A 12,307-nucleotide genomic window follows, 5' to 3' on the forward strand; every position below is an offset into this window, starting at 1 on the left:
ATTTAGGCCTTCTGAAAGTTCTAGATACTACAGTTCAGTCAGTCCTTGGTTTCAGGCAGTTGTTAGAAAGGTAAAACAGTGGATGCAGCTCTGTATCAGGGCTCGAATTTATACTAATATGTGTTTTAAGCTTCAAGCTAAACCACTGGACCGCTTGTAAGCTTCAAATGTCCACATTAAATCTAGAATGACCAAAACAATAAAGTTTGTTGTTATTAGCTTGGTGCTAATGTGCCACTGGAATTCCATAGGGATGCTAGCAGAAGTTAGCACAAGCATAAAGGTGTTTGTTCCCTTTGACATTCGTAGGCCTGACTCTATAGTATTCATGCTTCACCACTGCAGGGACTAGGGTACTAGCTACATGTTCTAGCCATAAAGCCTTGAGTCTGTATCTATTATCCATTAATTCTCTCTTTATTCTAGTCCAGGGGTCACCAATACTGCTCCTGAAGACCAGCCTTCCTACGGACTTTAGCTCCAACCCTAGTCCTCGATTAGCCGTATTAGCCGTGTTAGACTTGGGTTGGACGATAGATTTTTTTTACTGATCTACATAATATTAGCACCACCTGTTAACTAATATTGAGTAGGTCCCCTTCATGCCACCACAACAGATCTGACCAGCCATGGCATGGAGACCTCTAAGGGATCATTTAGGCTCTGCTGAGGGGCCTCCATGAGCAGCAGTGAGCCCATGACTCTGTTGCTGGTTCACTGGTTGTTCTTTTTTGGAGCACTTTCGGTAAGCACTGACCGCTGCATACCGGGAAACACCCCACAAGACCTGCTTGGTGTTCCGGAGATGTTCAGACCCAGTCGTCTAGAACATCACAGTTTGGTTCTTGGTCAAAGTGTCTATGATTCTTATGCTGGCCCATTTCTACCTGTTTCCAACACACCCACTTCACGAACTGACTGTTCACCTGCTGCCCATTATGCAGATCCCACCCTTTGATAGGTGCCACTGTAGATGAAGATATTCACACTACACCAGTCAGTGGTGCTAATGTTATGGCATTTTTATATATACATATAATGTGTGTGTGTGTGTGTGTGTGTGTGTATATATATATATATATATATATATATATATATACATTTTTGTGTAGTTTTTCTTTTCCCCCATAATGCAGTGACCTACGGCACATCTCACTACCACGATAATGTCCTGATGCCCCGGCAGGAGGAGTGGGTAAATCATATTAACCAATGATATCATTATTTCACTTCCGATTCCCACCACCACCCCCACTTACCATCGAGCGAGAGCACTCAGCCAGCTCAATGTGTGTGTGAGTGTGTTAGCCTAACCATTCCCAGCACTCTCCCTAATAAAGCCCAGTATTCCCAGTTCCCATCCAACACCTAGCTGATCTAACCAGTCTTTCTCTACAGTAGATCAGCTGAACTACAGGTGGAACTAAACAACTCAGTGCAGTTCAGTTGGAGCTCACAGAGAAGATCAGCAGCCAAACCTGTGTTCCTCTAACCAGCGTCACAATGCCTGAACAGTAGGCCTAAAGTTGAAGGGTTTCAGGTTAGCACTGATTAAACTTCTCCATCTACCACAGGTATCAATCCCTATCTGCCCAGGAATGGAAATTAGTCTAAACCATGGCTCTAAACTTCAATCCTAGGACCTCCCCTGCACTGCAATTAGAAAGTTTCCCCACTCAAACCACCGGTTAATTATACCACCCTTAAGAACTTGCATTAGATGTGTTAAAGCAGAGAAAAACACAAGACCATACAGCGCGAGGGGCTCCCAGGGCTAGAGCTGAGAACCACGGGTTTACATAATAGCCACATAATGCCTTTCATTATCTTGAATCACACAATGTCTAGACTGTAAGTGACGACAGTGCTTACAGCAGCATCTGAAGATTGCCCTATAAAACAGTCATTTTAATTACAGTACTGTAATTAGCGAACTTACAATGTCTGTGCCACAGTTCTCTATACTAACAGGATCTTTCATCTGCCTGCCAAACACACCGGTGTATGAAACTACAGAAAGTCCCCTTGATGTTAGGGGTGTTTGGAGGAGTTTATGAGCTTTGCTACCATCTTGTGGTGCGCTGCAGGGGCTTGCGTTCAGGAGGGAAATACTGTATTTGTTTTTGACTGGGTTGCTGTTTTTTTTTTTTATAATTTCTTAAATTATAGATCATTTACAAAAAAAAGAAAAGAAAAGAAAGAAAAGGCATTACTGTAAGCAGTTTGGAGTTTTGTTCTTTTGTGGGAGGATCTTCATTTGGACTGTTTGGTGAAGATGGATTCTTTTGATGGCTCACACACATATTTCGCTTCTGAAGACACTGTGTTTCCTCAGTCTGCAGCCTTGTGTGTTCTTTATTTCTCACAGGCCAGACTCGTTTAAATAGCAGCACTGAATTAAGCTTTATTATTTTTCACCTAAAAAACAAGTCCTATATTTTTTTCTTTAATGATTTAAATATGCAAGAAGCTTACAGAATTCAACATGCATATTTCTGATTATTTCAATTTGATTTGATTTTTTAACATTTTTTATTTGTCCTTCTCTTTTATTTTTGTATTTTTATTTTTACCTACAAAACAAGTCCTTTATTATTTTCTTAATTTTTTTTTTAAATATGCAAGAAGCTTGCAGAATTTAACAAGCATATTTCTGATTTTTTTAATTAGATTTTTTTTAAAACTCACTTTTATTTCTCCTTCGCTTTTATTATTTTTTTCCTTTATTATTAATTTTTACCTACAAAACAAGTCCTATATTTTGTTCTTTCATTTTTTAAATATGCAAGAAGCTTACTGAATTTAACATGCATATATTTTATTATTTATTCGATTTTTTTAAAACTTTTTTTTCATTTCTCTATTGCTTTTATTTTGTTTTTGTTTTTATTTTATTATTATATTTACCTACAAAACAAGCCATTTGTATTTATTTTCTTTAATCATTTAAATATGCAAGAAGATTACAGAATTCAACCTGTTTCTGATTATTTTAATTAGATTTTTTAAAACTCCTTTTTTATTTCTGCTCCGCTTTTATCATTATTTTTTTTATTTTATTATTATTTATTATTATTATTATTATTATTATTATTATCTTTACCTACAAAAAAGTCCTATATATTTTTCTTTAATCATTTAAATATACGAAATTTAACATGCATATATTTTATTATTTTAATTAATTTTTTAAAACCTTTTTATTTCTCCTCCGCTTTTATTTTGACAGCGTGGCGAGGTAAACACTGCGCCCCGCATGTAGCTGTTCCCCTTAGTCTGCTTTTAGCTGAGGAGAGGCGTTAAGGCTTTTAGACTGTTTCTACTTTTAAACACCTGATTGTGGTTAAAAGAGAGACGCTAAGGCTTTCATGACAGTTCATAAACTGTTTAAACGCATAATATGGTTAAAAGGAAACAAATATTTCGTTAAAAAGGTGAATATTGCTCGAATGCAGTGAAGTTAGCCCCTAAAGTTATCCTGTAGCCTGTCTGTAATATTCATATTCATTAATATTGTTTATATATGCAGCTTTACCTGTAAATATACAGTGCGGTAGCACAGCTCCACAGAACACCCCTTCACTTACTCAAGAATGCATGTATGGATGTACACTAAATGTCCAAATATTTGTGGACACCCCTTCTAATAAATACATATATATCTTTGGGCCCCCAAATGAGAATGAGAAACAAAAATACACTAAATGTCCAAAAGTATCCGGACACCCTTAATCAGTAAATTCAGATACTTTAAGGTGCTGGGGTTCTTTTAAGGGTTGTGGGTTCGATTCCCGGGCTCGGGAAGCTGCCACTGTTGGGCCCTTGAGCAAGGCCCTTCACCCTCTCTAGAATTAGGTTATGTTTGGGTATAGTAGGATATGTTTAGGTTTAGGTGTAGTAGGATACGTTTAGGTTAGGTTTAGGTTAGAATTAGGTTTAGGTGTAGTAGTGGCTCATTGGTTAGAGCGCCGGGATATCGATAACAGGGTTGTGGGTTTGATTCCCGGGCTCGGCAAGCTGCCACTGTTGGGCCCTTGAGCAAGGCCCTTCACCCTCTCTGCTCCCCGGGCGCTGGAGTTGGCTGCCCACCGCTCTGGGTGTGTGTACTCACTGCCCCTTGTTCACTAGTGTGTGTGTGTGTGTGTGAGTGTGTGTTTACTACCACAGATGGGTCAAATACGTGCACCTTTACCATGCCCATGGTGTCAAGCCATGGGTTAGAGGGGTATAAAGCCCCACTGGCACCGAAGCTGTGGAAGTGGAACTGGGCTCTCTGGATTGATGGAGCCCCAGCCATTATCCAACATCAGTAGTGTAATCAGATCCTCACAGCTATGTTCCGACATCTAGTGAAAAGCCTTCTCAGGAAAGGAGCAGGGGCAAACTCACTATTAATACCCTTCAGAGGAAACCCTGCTGCATGTTACAATGCTGACATATTATGTCTCAATCAGGTCGGTGCTAATAGGCATATTGGTGTATGTATAAGGTATGGGTGTAAAGTTACAATATCAGGGGTCTGTTTATGGCCTATTCCAACTCTACAGCCTTTGCTGAGCAGCACAGCATGGGCGAGTGAAGACGTCTCAGCAGTCAGTTGAATTCGAGGGCTAATAACTGTTTTAAGGGCTAGTCTGAGGTGGAATACGGGATTAAAGGATTTAAAGGATTACCATGAAGGAACCGATCATTTTGGGATTATAAATGTGCTGATGGCCGCAGCTCCTCTGGCCTGAGCAGAGACAAGAGCGAAACCACTTCATTTACCACATCCTCTCATCAGCATGTGGTGAACACAGTCAGAAAGCACGAGCCGTCCATGGCAACACTGGACAAAGCGGACACAACTGAGGCCTACGTGACCTGGCCGTTTGCATCAATGTTTATTTAGTGACATTAGAGCCATTGACTATATGATGACCACAATATAATTATAAATAAACAGTGAAATTCTGCAATAATAAATACTGTGCAATTTCAACAACAGTTCATGCTGTAATTGAGGTATGGTAGCCAAGTTTCAGGAGTAAAAATGACATATAACATATTACATATATCAACTAAAATACAATAAATAAGTGTAATCTATTACAGTTAGACTGAAACAAATAATAAGTAACTGTCAAGTGTAAAATGTCAATAAATAAAAAGTAGTATTTTACATAAACACAGCTGCTTTCTTCTGTTTTACCCTTGTTTTGGCAGGAATTGTGTTTATGTAACACATTTTATTCATTTACAACTACTCGACACTTAAGGATACAAAAAATAAACAGTACAGGATTGCAGATACTTTTGCAAATATGTGTCCTTTCAAAACTACATTCATGCATTTTAAGGACAAAACATGTAACGGAAGACTATATATATATATATATATATATATATATATATATATATATATATATATATATATATATATATTCTGTCCTGCACCAATAGAAATTCTCCAAATGACAAAATTACATTGACAGTTGACATTTTAGAGGAATGACAGTGTCAGTGACAGTGAGAAGATACATGTTAGTCGCTGTTATGTGTATATAATATATATATATATATGTATATATATATATATATATATATATATATATATATATATATATATATACCATCTTTTAATGGGCCTAAATTGTAAATAAACCGAATTTAATTTAATTTATACACATACCAACCACAATATACCATTTGTGCCAAATTGTCCATATATGGAAACTAACAAGCAAATTTGGGCAGTTTTGAATTTCATCTTTTAAAGGGCCAAATTTAAGGGTAAATAAACTGAATTTTACTTTTATTCAATTAAACAGCTTATTAAATTAAAATAAAAATGTAATTTAAATTATGCACATATCAACCACAATAAAGTATTTGTGCCAAATTGTCCATATATAGAAACTAACAAGCAAATTTGGGCAGTTTTGAATTTTCATTTTTATGTCGCCATTACAACCAACACCAATCAGCCATAATATTAAACCACTGACAGCTGAATTGAATAACATTGATTATCTATTTCCAATGGAACATGTGAAGGGGTGGGGTCTACATATTAGGCAGCAGGTGAACTGTCAGTTCTTGAAGCAGGAAAATCGGTCAAGCTTAAGAATCTGAGCCACTTTAACAAGAACCAAACTGGGACAGCTAGACGTCAGGCAGGTCTTGTGGGGTGTTCCTGGTATGCAGTGGTCAGTACCTTCCAAAAGTGCTCCAAAGAAAGTTAAGGATGCTCATGGAAGGCCCACCTCGCAACTTACAGGCCTTAAAGGATCTGCTGCTAACGTGCTGGTGCAAGATACCACAGGACACCCTCAGAGGTTTTGTGGAGTCCATGCCTGGATGGGTCAGAGCTATTTTAGTGATATGAGGGGTAGTATAATGTTATGGCTGAAGCTTAATGTCATTCTGTAACGTTGGTTCAGCTGCTGGACTGCTTGGTGATGGGTTGCCTCTAAATGTGGAGGTTTGTCAATGTAATTTAGACCAAAAGGACTCAAAAAAGGGAACGATAGAGTCTAAAAACTTTGGTTCCTGTGTTTATAGATGCTTAATTTCTTTGGAAAGGTTGTCTACTTATATTTCTACTTTAGTCATCATTTTACTGAAGTACCGACACTTTCACACCTCCCCTCGTATTCATCTAGTTATCCTGTTAAATCTCTCCAGGGATTTCCAAATTGCATATTTCAGAGCAAGACAGAGTTGCTAAATTGCTTGATTTGGTCATCTCTTAAAGGCAACCTCATGGCCAGCGTTATCATGTGTATGGAAGCCGTTGAAGGGGTCAGTGGCTCCATCATCTCCGACATCATGGAAATCATACTCATCACTGTCGCACTCGTCGCTGTCGGCTCCAGGTGGGCACTCTTTGGATTTGCTCTCTGTGCTCTCTGTGCTGTGGCTGGACTCTCGGCTCTCGTTGCTGCTGCTGCTGCTGTTGCTGCTTCGACTGTCACTGTTCTCACTGCTGTCCACCACTGCTCTGCTGTTTTCCGACTCAGTGCTGCTGCTGCTGTGGGTGGTTTTCTCTGTGGACTCGCTGCTCTCGGAGTGCAGGTCCTCTGTTGTGTCTTTGTCTTCCTCATCTGGCTGATCGGTCGATTCCACAGTGTCCTCATTGCTGACCAGTTTGACGTTGATGAGATGAACCCAGTTCTGTAAGGAGATAGACTGTTAGCGCTCTCTCTTTCTCTGATATGCCTTCTACGAAACAGCCTGGCCAGCTCAAACTGGTTAAGATGGTGAAGCTGGACCAGTTATGTTGGTGGTTAAGTTGACCAGCTTAGCTCTTGACCAGCATATGGTAGGGTTTTTGTTTGAGTTTTGTATGAGTTTGATGGTTTAGCTGGTCTACACCTATGACCAATCTGGTTGACCAACATGATTAGCCTTTGCCATTAATTGACCAGCCTGGCCAGTATGATTATGCTGTTCAACCAGAATGATTAACATGACCACGCTCATTGACCAGCATTACCATGCCAGTCAACCAGTAAGACCAGCATAACCATGGTAGTCAAGCAGCATGACCATGTCGGTCAGCCAGCAAGACCAGCATGACCACAGTAGTCAACCAGCATGATCAAGCCTGTCAACCAGCAAGACCAGAATGACCATGGTAGCCAAGCAGCATGACCATGCTGATCAACCAGTAAGACTAGCATGACCATGGTAGTCAAGCAGCATGATCAAGACAGTCAACTAGCAGGACCAGCATGACCATGGTAGTCAAGCAACGTGATTAACCAGTAAGACGAGCATGACCACAGTAGTCAAGCAGCATGACCAAGGCTGTTAACCAGCAAAACCAGCATGACCATGGTAGTCAAGCAGCATGACCATGCTGATCAACCAGTAAGACCAGCATGACCACGGTAGTCAAGCAGCAATGACCATGCTGCTCCACCAGCAAGACCAGCATGACCATATCCCTCTAGCCTACATCTGGCATTAGCCATGGTGCTAATAGGTTTATGTCGATCTGCAACAGAGAGTCCTATTCTATTGGCAATTGTTTTAGGCCCAATTGTAAACTTAGGCCCAAAACGAACATGTCGTCTATGTTAAACATCACACATTTTGTGTAAAAAGTAACTGGACACACATGATTGTCAATGCCTACCTTGCGCATGTTCTCCAGGCTTCCTTGGCTGTTGTCTGTGGTCATTCCAGGCTCACCTGTGCCAAACTGAGTCAACAAAGAATCTGATGAGAACCAGTGACTTTGTACCATCCTTAAAGAAGAGTTTCTACAGCAATAGGGTTCAGAGATCTTACCCGTTCTTCAAGTGAGTGGCTATGGCTCAAGTCTGAGGTCTGTTGAAGAGTGAAGAAACAACAACAGGTTTAGAAACTGATTTTATTGCACTTCTGGCTTCTAGATGCTGTTTATTGTGTGTGTTTGTCTTACCCGGTCATCTGATCTAGACTCCAGTGATTCTGAAGACTGCCAAGAAACAACAGAAAATGTCAGTTGAAAGCAACTGTCCTCATACAGTCATGAATACAAGTTCCTGCTGTTATAAAACTTCAGTAATTGCACTCACATTGTTCTCAGAAGTATCTTCTGGCGAGCTCTGGAGAAGAGAAGGATGAGATGTGGAGATGTAGTTATACCATAGTCTTTCAATAGCAATTCATTCCTGTGTCTGTGCAAATGTACTGCATATGTGTAAATGTCAGCCTTTCCTGATCTAATACCATCACTCATTAACTTACATCGTGTTCTGATGTATTGCTTTCTTCAGAGGATTCAGACACAGATGAGGTCTATGACAGCAAAGCAAAAGTTAATATCAGAGAAAATGTATTTCATGAATTAAACATTTTATAATAGCTTTAAAAAAATCAATTGAGATATTTGACAATGCAGTTACTAACAGAGTTGGAGGCATGGTCAGTCATCTCCACGGTCAGGATCTGCCCAAAACAAGTAGAAAATATGTTAATATCCTCGAGTTCAGGTTTCCTCGAATTCCACGGTAATGAAGTAGCATGACCATGTCGGTCAATCATCAAGATCAGCATGACCACGGTAGTCAACCAGCATGACCAAGCTGATCAACTAGCAAGACCAGCATGACCACGGTAGTCAAGCAGCACAACCATTTCGGTCAACCAGCAAAACCAGCATGACCACAGTAGTCAAGCAGCACAACCATGTCGGTCAACCAGCAAAACCAGCATGACCACGGTAGTCAAGCAGCATGACCATGTGGGTCAACCAGCAAAACCAGCATGACCACAGTAGTCAAGCAGCACAACCATGTCGGTCAACCAGCAAGACCAGCATGACTACGGTAGTCAAGCAGCATGACCAGCATGACCACGGTAGTCAAGCAGCATGACCAAGCTGATCAACCAGCAAGACCAGCATGACCACGGTAGTCAAGCAGCATGACCAGCATGACCACGGTAGTCAAGCAGCATGACCATGTGGGTCAACCAGCAAGACCAGCCTGACCACGGTAGTCAACCAGCAAGACCAGCCTGACCACGGTAGTCAAGCAGCATGACCAAGCTGATCAACCAGCAAGACCAAGCAGCATGACCATGTCGGTCAACCAGCAAGACCAGCATGACCACGGTAGTCAAGCAGCATGACCAAGCCTGTCAAGTAGAAAATGTGTTCTTTCCTCAAATTCAGGTTTAATTCCTATCCAGAACTTCCACAGGAGCAGTGTCTTGGTTTTGGTTCCCTAAAGAACCTTGAAAAATGTCAAAGCTTAATAATAATAATTCAGTACTAAGTAATCGGTTTCCTCACCAACATTTACATTAGGAGGAGTTTCTTTATGCCTTAATATAAGGTCAGGTGTGCTCATCTTAAAGCACCTTTAACCCTTTAACACTCCAAGGTTTATTACACACTAAGGTGTATTACTCAGTAACTACAGACTACGGACTTCTGTACAAACTGGTGGGGCTGTTCTCTGGTAATAGACATTTGGCCCACCAGCGGTTAAGTTCATATTTGGTTCTTTATGGATCCAAAAGTGATTGTTCTATGGCTTTGCTTTAATGAACCATTTCTCACATCTTCATTTTTGAATCTTAATTTAATCTTAATTACATTTACTATTTAAAATTAAAATAAAAAAGCTAAATTAATAAGAGTGACATTTCATCAGGGTGGGGGTTCGATGGAGTTAAAATATTGTATTTCCAAAAAAAAGAAATTGGCTTCTAAAGAAAATTGGTTCTTTGAAAGTTTGTGCTAATTTTTTAAAGGTTCTATTTGAAACCATCCTTAAACTACTAAAAACTTCCACTAGGCCAAATATTTCTTCACCAATGTGAAGAATGGTGTAACTATGCAAATAATGTTTTAAGCATCACATTTTTTTGAGTGGGCTTTGTTCTGAAAACATGTTTTTAATGAACTTTAACTTAATAATGATAGTGGAACCCTTATTGGTGCTATATAGAACCTACAACTATATAGAACTATAACTATATAGAATATAGATGTTTCTTTGCGTTGATGTTGTTCTACATAGTACTAAAAAATGGGTTCTTCGACTTGTAACAATAGTGGAACCCTTTTTGATGCTATGTAGAACCTATAGTTTCTATATAGAACTGTCTACATTTCCATCAATATGAAGAACTTGCAACATGTAAGCATCCAGATGGTTCTTTTGAGCTGACATTACTCTAAATAGAACCTAAATAGAACCTAAATAGAACTAAATAGAACTAAGAAACCATTAGTAACCTTGTTTTTAATGTGTTTTCTTTTGTAATAATAAGAAGGTTTAGAACTTACAGGGTTAGCAGCGGCTGCTCCCAGCAGGCAGAGGATTACAACAGCGAGCTTCATTCTGCAACACACAGAGGAAGCACACTGAGGCCGATTCAAGCTTTTAACAATGATCCAAAGCTTACGCTGAAAACCATGTAAACCATGTAAACCAGTCTTCAGTGAATCCTCCACTGAAGTGTAATGAACTACTGGAGCAGCTGCGGTCCGCTGTTGCACAGTGTGGTGTTTTATGTTGCAATTAGGAAAACAAGCACAAGCAATAGACCTTACATTACACACAAGCAGCAGGGCTGGATATTGTGCAGTGAGTGCAATAATGCACTGAGGTGTGTGTACAAACATCACATCGCTGTCACTCAAAAACCTGGTCTCTCCAAAACAGATAGATTGAACTTTGTCATTGCTCATTACAGGTACGAGGTATTGGGATGCAGTTAGCGCTCACCAGCAGTTCAGGTAGTTGCATATATATATGATAAATAAAAAAAAATATTGTCACTTTTTAGATTCTTCATATTGTGTTAATATTTTATAGTGAATAGACCAATAGAAATTCTCCTAAATGACTTGAAAGCAAATCTTTTTACATGCGAATGTGTGTTTATAAAATGTAACGACTGTCTATATACACAGACAGACAGACAGACAGACAGACAGACAGATAGATAGATAGATAGATAGATAGAGAGAATGTACACATTTTCAGTAAAAATTATATATATATATATATATATATATACATACATGCTTGTCTATATAATATATATATATATATATATATATATATATATATATAGAGAGAGAGAGAGAGAGAGAGACTTTTAGTAATAATAACAATGTAATAATATATATATTATTATGCATATATATATACACATGCTTGTCTATATATATAAATATAAATATATATATATATATATATATATATATATATATATATATATATATTATTATGCATATATATATACACATGCTTGTCTATATATATAAATATATATATATATATATATATATATATATATATATATATATATAGAGAGAGAGAGAGAGAGAGAGATAGATTCAGTAAAAAATATAGAACTTTCAGGGAAAACATATAATAATATATATATTATTATGCTTATATATTATAAGTGTGTATTTCTAGTGATATACTATTATAACAAGATGTAAAAAAAAACACACAAAAAAACTTGAAAACCTTGAAAAAGTAAAAAACCTGTGACCTGAAATATAAAACTGCATTGATGTAGCTTATTTGTGCATTGAGTTTATATTATTATTATTATTATATACAATATAATTATTATATATATATTATTATATATTATTATTATATATTTTATAGACTTACTTTTGGCAGAAATGATTTGTAATTAAAGTAAAGAAAGTTTGCAGTGTAGTAAAAGCTAACGTAAAAGCTCACTGTTGTAATAATGTAGTAAAAAGATGCTAATCCGAGTCTCTTACCTTGTCCTTCTTGCAGTGTGTCAGTAGTAAATCCCAGTAGCAGTCAGGCAGACGGTTGCAGTGTGGGTTGTG

General features: G+C 38.3%; 1 protein-coding gene across 2 annotated transcripts; it reads right to left on the bottom strand.

Annotated features, from left to right (window-relative positions):
• Positions 1–6,723: 6,723 nt before the first annotated feature.
• On the bottom strand, positions 6,724–12,300 carry scpp1 (secretory calcium-binding phosphoprotein 1). Of its 2 annotated transcripts, XM_072677147.1 has the most exons (9): positions 12,236–12,300; positions 10,769–10,823; positions 8,881–8,919; positions 8,719–8,769; positions 8,547–8,576; positions 8,411–8,446; positions 8,278–8,316; positions 8,123–8,188; positions 6,724–7,155 (listed from the first exon to the last, which is right to left on the bottom strand). In XM_072677147.1, the coding sequence occupies exons 2-9, from the start codon at positions 10,820–10,822 to the stop codon at positions 6,724–6,726; spliced, it is 747 nt and encodes a 248-aa protein (XP_072533248.1). In that variant the 5' UTR covers position 10,823; positions 12,236–12,300. The 2 variants fall into 2 exon arrangements, with proteins under 2 accessions (XP_072533248.1, XP_072533247.1); XM_072677146.1 differs by lacking the exon at positions 12,236–12,300 and having other exon boundaries at positions 10,769–10,831.
• Between the last annotated feature and the right edge of the window lie 7 nt (positions 12,301–12,307).

This window comes from Salminus brasiliensis, chromosome 4 (assembly GCF_030463535.1).
Source record: "Salminus brasiliensis chromosome 4, fSalBra1.hap2, whole genome shotgun sequence".
NCBI lineage: Eukaryota > Metazoa > Chordata > Actinopteri > Characiformes > Bryconidae > Salminus > Salminus brasiliensis.